The sequence below is a fragment of the Vipera ursinii genome, assembly GCF_947247035.1.
Source record: "Vipera ursinii genome assembly, chromosome: 2".
Lineage (NCBI taxonomy): Eukaryota > Metazoa > Chordata > Lepidosauria > Squamata > Viperidae > Vipera > Vipera ursinii.
Genome location: NC_139513.1, coordinates 89,390,378 through 89,404,067, shown reverse-complemented (window position 1 = coordinate 89,404,067; position 13,690 = coordinate 89,390,378). Strand labels below are relative to the sequence as shown.

Genomic DNA, 13,690 nt, shown 5'->3' with positions numbered 1-13,690 from the left:
CTCCTTCAGTTGCAATTTTAACTGTCTGGACTACAAAACACCTGTATCTACACACTCTGGTGCTCTCAGTGTTTTCCTTTTATATAATTGGAAACCAAGTGTACTCCAAAGCTCTTCACCCTACTTTAAAATCTCAGAGGAGAAAATAAAGGGAAGGGGAAGCTCTGCTGGCCACAATTTAGCTTTCCCTCCACCAAACAACTATGTTACATTTGGAGAAGTTACAGGCATAGTTAGTCTCTTTCCTAACACTTATTCCCTGTGGACATGCCTTACATTTGCAAGAATGTCTCATCCCCTGCCTCTTCATGGAGTACTTAGATTAAGGGGTGCTTTTTGTGAAGAAAGAATTCAGGACGTTGGAACTGGTCTTTGAGTAGAAAAGGCAAATTACGGGGGAATTTTTAACAAGTAGGCAGATGTTTAATGCAGTATATATTGCCCAAAGTCATGATGGAGGTTGAGGCAGCTTGTACATCGTATAAAAAAATAATACATACAATGTTCTGATACGGAGAGAAGTTTCATCATCTCTCTGGCCCCTTTCCCTACTATGTACTGCTCCCCTCTGTGTCTCCCTACTACGTCACAAATCTTCTAATTAGTATCAGTCGGTTGGTCACCCTCTACATGTGACACAGTCTCCAGCATAATATATAGGGTAATTTGCCATTTAGACTGAAGGCAATGGTGCTATCCAAAATGAGGAAAACGTAAATGGGAAGGGAGGGAAGACAACAACATAAGCCCCAGGAGCAGGCAAGGCCAACCAAGTGGTAACTTGTGAAATAAAAGCTGAAGTTGAAACATTAGAAATAAACTGGAAAAGTCTATTCAAAGCAGCTAAATGCCCTTCATGAGATCCATTTAGTCCTTGAAGTTTTTCTATTTCTTCTCTCCAGTGATCTTATCCCATCCCCTGAGAGATGCAAAACTTAAGATACAATAGCTTATTTAACAACATGCAGCTTATGATTTCAATTGTCAAGAGAGCCATCATTTTTCACTAGGGCTCCTTCACCAGAGAGCAGGAAATGTTGAAAATGCAGAATGAATTTATAAATAAACACATATGAAACTGAGATGGACCTGAAATAATTTGATCCATCCTTCTTTAGCTGTTAGACATTTCCCTAGTAAACTATACATGCTTAAAAGGTATTTTAAATTTTCCTTTTCAGGAAAATGAGAAACACATTAAATTACAACAGCTTTCCGTTATTTATTTTTAAAATTGTCTTTATCCTTTTTGATTCTTAGGCAAGAATATTCACAAGAATAACCATTGCATTAAACACTGTAAGGTTGGAGAAAATGTGAGTTGTAAGTGTAATCAAATGTATATATGATTAAAAGTGCTTTCTTTTAAAATGCACCCCAAGTAGCTATGGCATTCATTAGTATTAAATATTATTTTGTTAATTTAGGCAACCTTGAATATTAGGGACAAGGATAAAATGAATTAATTATATGAATCATTCAGATGGTACTTTCGGAAGAGTTATGTGATGAAAATATGCAGGTCTTGGTAGATAAGAGAAATTACTATGCAGTTTATAAGTCTCTCATTAAGTAGTCGAGAAAAATGATTAATTTTAATTGCCAGTCAAAACAGTGCACAAAAGCAGCAGGCCACCAAAAATAAATTAGTCTCCTAATTTTAATTTTTGTTCACATTTAGAATTGGTGTTTCATTGCCAAGCATTACTGTCATCAATACTTATTTTGATGCATGTCACTATCTCTGTTCAGGACAAACTTGGATGTGGGGCATAGCAATACTAGATTTTTTCTGCAACAACCTTTTTCTTATTTTGATATTATTTGATGGCTGCCTGTTAAATTTTGATAGAACATTATTTCAATTGAAACACAATATATGTGTCATGGTTCCAACAGACAAAGACAAATAAAGCAGAACTCAGAGGCTTGCAAATTTCTCAAGGAACATGTTTATTATTACAAAGTATCGGCACATCAAAAGTGAAACTAAGTCTATTATTAAAAAAAGTGAAATCAAGTCTGGAGACACACTTAACAATTCCCCAATACAAAAGTAAACTATGCAAGAAACTACGTTACCCAATACATCTTCTGTGCAGGCTTTTTACTCAACACCCAGCCTGCAGTCTTGGGAGCAGCCAATGTCCTTGGTTCCCAAGGGACAAAAGATTAGTTTGACTAGCGAAGCACGTGGGCAACCCCCCCCCCGTTTTATGTGGCAACCAAAAATGAGTAGGAAAAATGGCTGCAGCCATTTTATAGAGTTGACAGTATGCTTGTTTAAAAAATATCCAAAAATGTCTCTAAACTTGTATGTGATTAAATCATGCTAGAAGCAAGGAAGATTTTCTTGCAGTTAAAAGGTACAATTAATCTCCTGTTATACTTCCAATTAACTAAATTGCTAGCCTTGTTGTGAAAAGTAGAAAAATGCAATTGAGTTGATGCTTGAGGCATCCTAAAAGGGTGGGAATAGAAACAATGTAATTAACTGACTATAACTGCATTAAGAAGCATAGTTTCCTCTTATGCCTTTAAATATATCACTGGGTAATGCAGAATTGGGCTTTAGCAGAAGAGAAATAAAGCACTATTTCCAATTGCTGGATTGTCCAACGTGACTTTTAGTCCAATTTAGAAGAGTTAATAGAGGTCAATAGGAGGAACATACTAGTGTACAGCAGCCTGTTACAAGTCCTCTCTTTACAAATCAATAAAGCAGATATATCCTACCACTGATATCATCAAGAAATGAATTCTAGAACAATTTGATCTAGTAAGCAGCAGGAGGAAATGGCTGAATCTGGATCAAAACTGAGCAAAGTTTTAAATCTGATTGTCACCATATTAAAATCTGAATCGGGACTGGATCTCCCACACCTTCTTAAAGCACAGTTTTAAAGTAGGGTCCATTTGCATATTCTAAGCAAGGAGAAAATGAAAGAAAGAGTCACTTGTTCGCAAAATGACTTCTCTGGAGGGTATATAACACCCATCAGTGGAGCAAACTGATGAGAATAAAGAACAACTAGCTTATCAAAAAACTTGAATGCTCATCCCAAAAAGTATTTGAGATCTAACGCACACACACAAATTCACACACACACTCACACATACTCATACTCTGTCCCACACACATACCATACACACACTATTTGAACATGTATTTTCCTTATCCAAAAGAACATCTATTTTAGGCAACGTAAAACATCTGTTTTATGGAAGATAAGCTGCATTTAACTGAATCAACTGTGTTTTTTTTGTTCTTCTTACTTTATGAAAAAGTTATTGTCCAAACAGAACACCAACTGGGAGCATTTCACAAGATAATCTTACCTATCCTAATGACACATACCAGTTTTCTATTCTCATCCAGGCTTTTATAGTTATTTATCTTCATTACAAAGGCTGGTCTGATATTCCCCCCCCCCTGGTTTGATGAGTTTGATTTTGATAAATTTAAAGCTTTTTTCAGCATGGCCCTGCTGAGCTCCAACCACATCTTTTTTCCCCATCCTCCTCCTGATACAGCATTTTCAGTGTTGGGAAAAATCAGGGAATAAAGGTTTTTGCAGTATTTGTCTTTTCAAAGCTGGAACTCCCTTTCTAGTTTCTGGTTTATCCTGTGCTTAGAGTTTGTTTTAGCTTATATAAGGTAGCAAAAAGTTCTGAGGAAATCTTCTTATCATCCCGTAACCATGATTATGTATAAGTACGATATATATCTTTACACAGTATGCCATTAAAGTTTGAAAAATTAAAAACTGACAGATTTAAAACTGAGGAGTGATTGAAAAATCAAAGTTCCCCACAAAAACTAATATTTACTATTGAGAATATATTTTTCCCTGAAGGAGAATATACAGTTTATAGTCAAATAATGTGTGAATCCTGGGAGAATGTAAGTTCATACTTTAATTTCTCCAATGTGTAGTCATGATTATGACAGAAGACTTAAAACTTACATTGATATCTTCCAAATCCAAGAAGTTCAACATAATCCCGTTGCGTTTCCAGATGATTGGAGGCCTCAGAGGTCCGTGTATAGCACAAGTCAATACAGTGCTTAGTCCAACAGTTACTGTGGTAATGCTGAGTTTCTGCTCTTCGGGGAGTATGAGTTGAATCACCTCTGTGAAAATAATTACAAAAGGCAATTTATTCTTTTTACTATCTACTAAATAAAAATGATTAAGGAGTTTTCAGTAATAGCTAAAATGTCGGTTGCCCCAAATGTAAACCCAAATATTCCCTGCCCATCTGATAATCCTCAGGGTTGTTAGACATAAGATAGTATCAGTCTTATTAGCCTGCAGAAATCAAAATCATATTAAAAGATTAGCATATACTTTTCTTTCACAGTGCTGACAGGCACACCTGTTTGGACTAATTGTTTCTCAGGTAAGAATGTGAAAACCCTGTCTGTCTGTCTGTCTGTCTGTCTGCCTGTCTATCTATCTATCTATCTATCTATCTATCTATCTATCTATCTATCTATCTATCTATCTATCTATCTATCTATCATCTATCTATCTATCTATCTATCTATCTATCTATCTATCTATCTATCTATCTATCTATCTATCTATCTATCTACTGTATCTATCTATCTATCATCATTATGTCTGATTGGCAGGACTACCCAACTAAAACAGTATGATTTTAGGCACCATGTATCAAAAATTTACAATAAAGCAAAGAACTCCCACCTAATATTTAAAACATACCCAATATGTAAAATATAAAATGGAACAAAACACAATCATAAAACCATCCAAAGATGTTTTTCTTTAACTCGACCAAATCCTTGGGGGAAAGCCATATGTAACATATATGGTCTGGACTAAATAAATAAATAAATAAATAAATAAATAAATAAATAAATAAATAAATAAATAAATAAATAAATAAATAAATAAATAAATATCTAATAACCAAGAAAAATATTGTGTATTGTACACTCAATTATACACTGGGAATTCTAGATCCCAAATTATATCCCAGAAATTTGGTTCAACTTATTTGATAGACTTATTTGCAAGAATATGACAATATTTTTATTTCCCAGTTACTGTATACTAGCAGATGAACTTATCCATAAATAAACTGTTCTTCAAATTTTTAATCAAAATACCATGAAAAAAGCAGGTTGGTTTTTCTGCACGTTGCATATCTCTCATGGTATTTTGATTAAAATTTTGGCTTCTCCGTGGACTGGTTTATCCATATGTGTATATGATAGTTTTATTAAGTTAGACAGTGCAATGCCTATTGAATAAACAGTCATCCATGACCTCTTACATCAAAAAATGATATTTTTCATCATGATTCTTTTTTAATTCCATTCCATTCTGTTCTAATTACATGGCATTCTATTCCATTTTAATTGCTTTGTATGAAGTGGTTTTAGGGATTTTTAAAAACCTTTCTTACTTGGTACTACATTCTGATTAATACCACCAAAAAGAAAAAAAATAATATAGCCAAAATTGTGATACCTGTACATTTTATCTCATCAGAACCCCACAATAACAGCATTATTATTTGCATACGTAACTGTTGTAAAATATGCCAACCGGCTTTGCTACATGAATAGGTACGTTATTGATGGTGAAATTACTGTCAGTGGAAGAGAATTATTATTAAGCATTTTAACTAAATATAATGAGAAGGGATCAAGTAATAAAGCAACATTGTCAAATCTGAAACATTTATAGCTCTATCATTCCCTAGATATCTATTCTTGACTCTGCACTATACAACAATTAAATGCTCCAAGTGGAACTTTCACATTAATAGCCCATTAGCATGATATTTAAGATAATAATACTAACAACAACAACAATAATAATGGAAGGGACCTTGGAGGTCATCTAGTCTAACCCCCTTCTCTGGCGGGAAACCCAATACCATTTCAGACAAATGGCTGTCCAGTCTCTTCTTAAAAACTTCCGGTATTGGAGCATTCACAGCTTCTGGAGGCAGGTTTTTCCACTAGTTAATTGTTCTAACTGTCAGGAAGTTTCTCCTTAGTTCTAGGTTGCTTCTCTCCTTAATTAGTTTCCATCTGTTGCTTCTTGTCCTGGATGCAGTATTCCAAGTATGGCCTTACCAAGGCATTGTAAACTGGTATTAACACTTCATGTGATCTTGATTCTATCCCTTTGTTAAAGCAGCCTAGCACTGTGTTGGCTTTTTTGGCAGCTGCAGCACACTGCTGGCTCATATTTAAGAGATTGTCCACTAGGACTCCAAGATCCTCTCATAGTTACTACTATTGAACAAGGTACCACCTATACTATACCTGTGCATTTGGTTTTTCTTGCCTAAATGTAGAACCTTACTTTTTTACCATTTAATTTCATTTTGTTAAATTGCGCCCAGTGTTCACGTCTGTCCAGATCTTCCTGTATCTTAAGCCTGTCTTCTGGAGTGTTGGCTATTCCTTCCAGCTTGGTGTTGTCTGCAAATTTGATGAGTTCCCTATCTATCCCCTCGTTCAAATCATTGCTGAAGATGTTAAAGAGCACTGGGTCTAGAACAAAGCCCTGGGGCACCCCACTACACACTTCCCTCCATGTAGATGCAGTTCCATTGAGGACAACATGCTGAGTACACCAAGTTAGCCAGCTATGAATCCATCTGGTGGTGATGCTGTCTAACCCATATTTTTCTATCTTATCAAGTAGTAGGTTGTGATCTACTTTATCAAATGTCTTACTGAAGTCCAAGTAAATTATATCTACAGCATTCCTCTGGTCCACTAATTTTGTCACTTGGTCAAAGAATGTAATAAGATTTGTCTGGCATGATCTATTTTTGACAAACCCATGTTGGCTTTTAGTAATGACTTTGTTTGCCTCTAGATGTTCGCTGATTTATTGTTTGATTATCTTTTCCAGAATCTTCCCAGGTATTGAGGTCAGGCTGATAGGTCTGTAGTTTCCTGGATCTATTTTTTCCCCTCTTTTTGAAGATGGGAACTATATCAGCTCTTTTCCAGTTCTCTGGTAGTTCCCCAGTGCTCCAGGATCTTTGAAAAATATAGTTCAATTGTTCTGAGATCACATCTGCCAGTTCCTTGAGAACCTTGGGGTGTAATCCATCTGTTCCTGGTGATTTGAACTTGTCTAGGCTGGACAGGTGCTCACTTACCATTTTCTTGCCTATCTTAACTTGTGTTTCTATTCTGTTTTTTATGGCACTGTTTTTGATAGATTGGACTGTTATTTCCCTTTGTTTAAAGACAGATGCAAAAAATGAGTTAAATAGTTCTGCTTTCTCCCTGTTGCTTGTCACCTTCTTGCCACTTTCCCCCACTAATGGAAAAATCATTTCCTTAATTTTTTTCTTGTTTTTTACATGTTGAAAGAAGGTTTTTTTGTTATACTTGACTTTGGTCGCAAGCCTTAGTTCATTTTGAGCCTTAGCTTTCCTCACTTCATCTTTGCAGGCACGGGCTATTTGCTGATATTCTGCCTTAGTTATGTGCCCCACTTTCCACTTTTTATAGTTGTCCTTTTTGTCTTTCAATTTATCAGAGAGTTCTTTATGCAGCCATGCTGGTTTCTTTTGAGAGCTGTTATTTTTTTTCTTTGTTGGTATTGTGCTAGACTGGGCTTTTATTATCTCACTTTTCAAAATTTCCCAAGCTTCTTGAGTTGTTTCCCGCTTGAGGATTCTCATCCATGGAATCCTTTCCAAGCCCTCTCTAAGTTTATTGAACTCTCTCTTAAATTTCAGGACTCTACTTTGACTGTGTTCTATTGCTTCCATAATGCTGAATTCCAATATTGCACGATCACTTCCCCCCAAGGTTCCTGTGGCTTCAATAGTGAAGTGGCTGGAACAGACCACTCAAGACAGCTGGTAACGTTAACAGATTTATTAGAACAGAGCGAGCAATAACAGGAGCCTTCCGGCTTTTTATAGTCTGGCGCCGGTCGTCTGGTCCAATCGCCAGCCAGTCTTTTTCCCGCTTTGCTTCTGCTCCAATCAGCTCCGCGGACTGCCTGACAGTTCGGTTCCTCGTGCTGGCGGCATGTGTTGCTTTGACAGCTGAAAGCTGTCAACTAGTGCGCCTGCGTAAGTCGGGAGTTTTGACAGCTGTCAAAACTCCCTCGTGTTCGGCTGTCAAACACTTTACCTCATGTTCGGCTGTCAAACGTTTTTCCTTATGTTGCGAACCGATTGCGTTAACACATTAAATGAACTATATACATATAATACACCCCTTACCCTTCCCCTGGATCGTTTCCACCCCCGTGTGTTTGTTTGTTGCTCCCTGCCCATTCATAGTCCTGTAAGTAACCCGGTGGTTTCCTCGATCTGCTGGACCGTCGTGGGGCAGCCTCATTTCCGAGTTCTCCTTCCTCCCGCGGTTGTTGTGGCTGGGCCTCCTCGGTTGGCGGAATACTTGGTATGAAGGGGGGCAAAGGGGGTTGTTGGGATGGTGGGGGTGTGTTTTGTGGTTTACGGATTCGTAGTTGGTCTACATGTCGCCGTAGTTGGCCATGTGTGTCTGAATGAATTAAGTATGAGATGGGTCCGGTTTGCTTTAAACAACTACTGTATCCATTTTGAATCCATTTTTGGTTGCCTGTGTAATTTCGTGCCCAGATGCTTTGGCCTGGGGTGAAGGTTCGTGGTGCGGATGTTGGAAGTTCTTGGTCATTAGCAGTTCTATCAGGATGCAGTCTGTCTAGTCTCGTTATTAGCCTCCGTCCCCATCGTAGCTCAGCTGGTGACTTCCCCGTGGTGGTGCCGGGTGTGGTGTGTTGGGCAAGGAGGAATTGGCTGAGGCGTCGGTGCCAGTTCCCTTTTATGAATTTATTAAGTGCCTCTTTAGTTGACCGCACCATAATTTCTGCCATGCCATTAGTCGACGGGTGGAAGGGCGCTGACGTCACCAGTCTAATACAGTTCTTCGAAGCGAACATCTGAAATTCACGAGAGGTGAATTGTGGGCCGTTATCTGAGACTATGACGTCTGGAAGGCCATGGGTTGCGAAAACTTTTCTAAGTGCTTGAATGGTGGAGTAAGTTGTTATTTTATTTAGGGGTATCACCTCGAGCCATTTGGAAAAACTATCTACAATTATTAAGAAATTCTGCCCACGAATTGGTCCCGCAAAATCTAGGTGGATACGGGACCATGGGTTTTTTGTTGTTTCCCATTTATGGACTGGGGCATGGGGTGGTTCGCTTCTCGTTAATTGACACGTATAGCATCCTCCCACGTGTTGTTCTATGTCCTTATCGATTCCTGGCCACCATACATAACTTCTAGCAAGTAGCTTCATTTTCACCATCCCCGGGTGCCCTTCGTGCAGGGTTTTTAACATTTGCTGTATGTTTATGTGTGGTATCACCACTCTATTTCCCCATAGTAGGCAGCCTAAATGGGAGGTTAGTTCTAGTTGTTTTGAAAAAAAGGGGCGGAACGTTTCCTCTGGGCATTTGTGTGGCCATCCTGTTGTGACCCATTGCAGGACCCTGCTGAGTGTTTTATCCTTTGTGGAGTTGTCAGCAATGATTTTTGCTGTCAGGGGGAATTCTGGTAATTCGTTGATAGCCAATACGTTGCCGGCGGGGGCTGGATCTGGGTCATGGCGTTGTATAGGGAGCCTGCTTAGACAGTCTGCATGTTCTAGTTCCCTGCCTGGCTTGTATACTAATTTGTAGGAGTATGCTGATAAAAAGGTTGACCAGCGCAGGATTCTCGGGGATAATATTTGTGGGGTTGTTTTGTCCCAGGTAAAAATGCCTAATAGGGGTTTGTGATCAGTGAATATAGTGAAGGGTCTGCCATACAGATAGTCGTGGAATTTTTTAACCCCGGCAACGATGGCTAAAGCTTCCCTATCAATTTGAGCGTAATTTCTTTCTGTTTTAGTTAGGGTCCGGGAATAAAATGCGATGGGTCTTTGAGTGTCGTCCTGGTCCAGGTGGCTCAAGACGGCTCCTATTCCGTATGGGGACGCATCGCACGCGATGCAGATAGGGGCGTCCTCCTGGAATAGGGTGATGGTGGAGCTTTTACAAATAATGGTCTTAAGTGACTGAAAACTATTCTCGTGCACTTTTGCCCAGGTCCAGGGGCTTCCCTTGTCTAATAACCTATGCAGAGGCTCTGCAATAGTAGCTTTGTGGGGGAGGAAGGCGTGATAAAAATTTAATAGTCCTAAAAACGCCTGTAGTTCCTGTTTGTTTTTGGGGCTGGGGGCTGCTTGAATGGCTTTCAGTTTGTCGTTTGTGGGGTGGATGCCGTGGGCGTCAATTTTGTACCCAAGGAATTCCGTAGAGGGAACTCCTATAGAGCACTTTTCTCTTTTTAGTTTAAATCCGGCAGTTCTGAATCGCTCTAGGACAGCTGACAGCCTGTCAGCTAGAATGGCTTCTGTTTCTCCGGCGATGAGTACATCGTCAAAGTAAGGGGAGACCCCAGGAATTCCTTTTAATGTTTTTTTCCATAATGCTTTGGAATATGCCAGGGGCGGTCGAGATACCAAATTGCAGTCTTGTCACTTTAAATGCTCCGCGGTGCGTGACAATTGTCTGTGCGACCGCGGTGTCATCGGTCACAGGCAACTGCAAATACGCCTGCGTGAGGTCTAATTTCGCAAAAATGGCGCCGGAGCGAATAGAAGCTAGGACGTCCCGTACTGCTGGAATGGGGTAAGAGTGGGCATTGAGCGCTAAGTTTAGGGTCCCCTTATAGTCTGCGCATATTCTAATTTGACCATTAGGTTTTACTGGTGTTACGATGGGGGTTTCCCAACTGCCCCCATCAGTAGGTTCTAGCACTCCCAGCTTGACAAGGCGTTCCAGTTCGTCCTCAATTTTTTGTTTGAGGGCGAAGGGAACCCTCCTGGCCCTAATTTTGATAGGTTGTATGGCGGGGTTTAAGTTAAGAGCAATGGGAGGGCCTGTATATTTGCCTAAGGAACCGTCGAAAACGTCTGCGTATTTTCTGCAGACGGCCTCGAGGTTTGACGTTTGTACTGCATTGACGCCGGTAATGGCAATTCCTAAGGGGCTGAACCAGTTTAACCCTATTAGATTAGTGCGATCCCCTTGGGTGACTATTACTTCTAGAGGTCCCTTGAACTTTTTGTACTCTACCCAGACCCTAGCCTTGCCCTTGAGTTGGATCGGTGTTTTCTGGTAGTCTGCTAACTGAACCTGTGGGTTTTCTAACGGTATTGTTTTTTTACTGCGCCTGCAGATTTCCCTAAACGTTTTTAATGAAATTAGGGTTACCGCTGAACCTGAGTCCACCTCCATGTCACAAAAAACTCCCTGTAGCTTAGTTTTAATTTTTACCTTAGGGCTCAAGTTGTGCACCTCACCTACTGTTTCCACTAATACCTCTGGGGGCTTTCCCTTACTGGCTCGGTGGGTGATCGTACCTGGGGGAATCGCCTCCACTTCATGCAGGTTGTCACGGGGACGGCCTCTGCAGACGGGTTTAATGTGGCCGGTCTTGCCACAATTATGGCATTTAGCGCTCCGGAACCGGCAATTTGCCCGGGCATGGTTGCCCCCACAGCTGGCGCAGGAGTTTCGTTGTTCTCTTAGAGCTGAGGTGAAGTTTCTTGGGTTGGGACGCTCGTTGTTGTCACTTCGTCTATATTGCCTTCTCTCCATTCGTCGTTGTATCGCGTCGGTGTCTGTCAGGTCTATGGACTCTTCGTTGCTGAAAGATGCTTCGTCCTGATGGACGCTGCCTTGAGGTTCTATTGCTGTCCGGTTGAGGGTCTTCTTGTGGTTATCTTCATACGCCAAGATCTCTCGGGAGACCTGGGCGAGTGTCATCTCCGGCTTTGACGTGATTTTTTTCTTGAGGCGTTCGTCTCTCAGGCCGATGACCACTTGGTCCCGGATCCGGTCTTCTAAGTCTGGGAAGTTGCAGCTCCGTGCAGCGTGCCGGACTCCCGCGATGAAGTCGTTTGCGGCTTCATCCGGCCGCTGCCTTCGCTGGGCGAACTGTACCCGCCAGTACAGTTCTGAGCGGGCCGGCATGTAGTGCTTGCTGAGCCGGTCGACGAGTTCGGAATATGGAACCTCTCTGATCGGCACGGGGCTGAATAGCCCGACAGCAGCATCGTAGACGGGTGGACCGCTGATGTATAGAAGTGCTGCTGCTTTGGCTCTGTCATCTGTAATCTTGCTGACGAGGAGGAACCCCTCGACCTGCCCCAGATGCGACTCCCATCGCTCGGGGTGGTGAGTGTCGAATTCCCTCACTCGTCCGAAATTTGCCATGCTGTCTGGGCTCGGTGGTCCGCTTCGCTGTGGAAGTTAAAACTTCCAGTGACTAGCTCTGCCGGCCGAGGACTCTTCCTGGCCGTGACTTCAGCTCTGGAAGCGGATCCCACCCTCGTCGCCAGTGAAGTGGCTGGAACAGACCACTCAAGACAGCTGGTAACGTTAACAGATTTATTAGAACAGAGCGAGCAATAACAGGAGCCTTCCGGCTTTTTATAGTCTGGCGCCGGTCGTCTGGTCCAATCGCCGGCCAGTCTTTTTCCCGCTTTGCTTCTGCTCCAATCAGCTCCGCGGAATGCCTGACAGTTCGGTTCCTCGTGCTGGCGGCATGTGTTGCTTTGACAGCTGAAAGCTGTCAACTAGTGCGCCTGCGTAAGTCGGGAGTTTTGACAGCTGTCAAAACTCCCTCGTGTTCGGCTGTCAAACACTTTACCTCATGTTCGGCTGTCAAACGTTTTTCCTTATGTTGCGAACCGATTGCGTTAACACATTAAATGAACTATATACATATAATACAAATAGCTTCTATCATTTCATCTCTGTTAGTGAGAATTAGATCCAATATGGCTAATCCCCTAGTTCCCTTCTCTACTTTTTAGGAAACAAAGTTGTCTGCTAGGTTTGTCAGGAATCTGTTTGATCTTCCACTTGGTGCAGTGTTTGTCTCCCAGTTGATGTCAGGGTAATTAAAGTCCCCCATTACTATTGAGATGTGCTTCCTACATACCTTAGTTAGCTGACTAGCAAAAAGTTCATCTATTTTCTCTGTTTGCTTGGGTGGCCTATAGTATAAACCTATGGCAATGTCACTTTTCTCCCTTTTATATTGACCCAAATGTATTCAAGACAGTTTTCATCATTGTTGTGCTCTATTTCTGTAGAGATGTATTTATTTTTTATATAGAGAGCAACTCCACCTCCTCTTTTATTTGGTCTGTCTCTTTTAAATAATTTAAATCCCTTTAGCTGTGTGTTCCATTTGTAGGTTTCATCCCACCATGTTTCCGTAATGGCAACAATATCATATCTGCCCTCATTAACCTGAATTTCTAGTGCACCATGTTTACTGTTTATACTCTGTGCATTGGTATATAGACATTTGAGTCCTTTATGACCAACCCCGTGTTTACTTTCTACATAACCTGTGTGGTGCCTGAGTTCCCCTATTTTCTTACCACCTGTTTGGTTAGTGCACTTTGCGTGGCACTTGCTATTAAAAGCTTGATTTTGCTTGACAGCAAGGTTGATATTCTTGTCCACACACATCTATGTTACATGAACTGATAGCCCTATAATTTTTAGATTGCCTGGGACAGGGATGTTCTGTATCAATTAACTCACTGTTCCTGTTGTTTAGTTTAAATATAAATAAGGCCACACTTGGAATACTGCATCCAGTTTTGCTCACCATGATGTA

The 13,690-nt window shown here is 40.9% G+C and overlaps 1 protein-coding gene across 1 annotated transcript in view; it reads right to left on the bottom strand.

Moving 5' to 3' along the window:
• FSTL4 (follistatin like 4) overlaps nucleotides 1-13,690 on the bottom strand; it is a gene marked incomplete at both ends in the record, with an annotated part of 506,362 nt that overhangs the window by 68,196 nt on the left and 424,476 nt on the right. Inside the window, one exon of the mRNA XM_083353371.1 lies at nucleotides 3,969-4,135. Coding sequence (XP_083209497.1) covers nucleotides 3,969-4,135 — 167 coding nt within the window. The remainder of the gene's footprint in view (nucleotides 1-3,968; nucleotides 4,136-13,690) is intronic.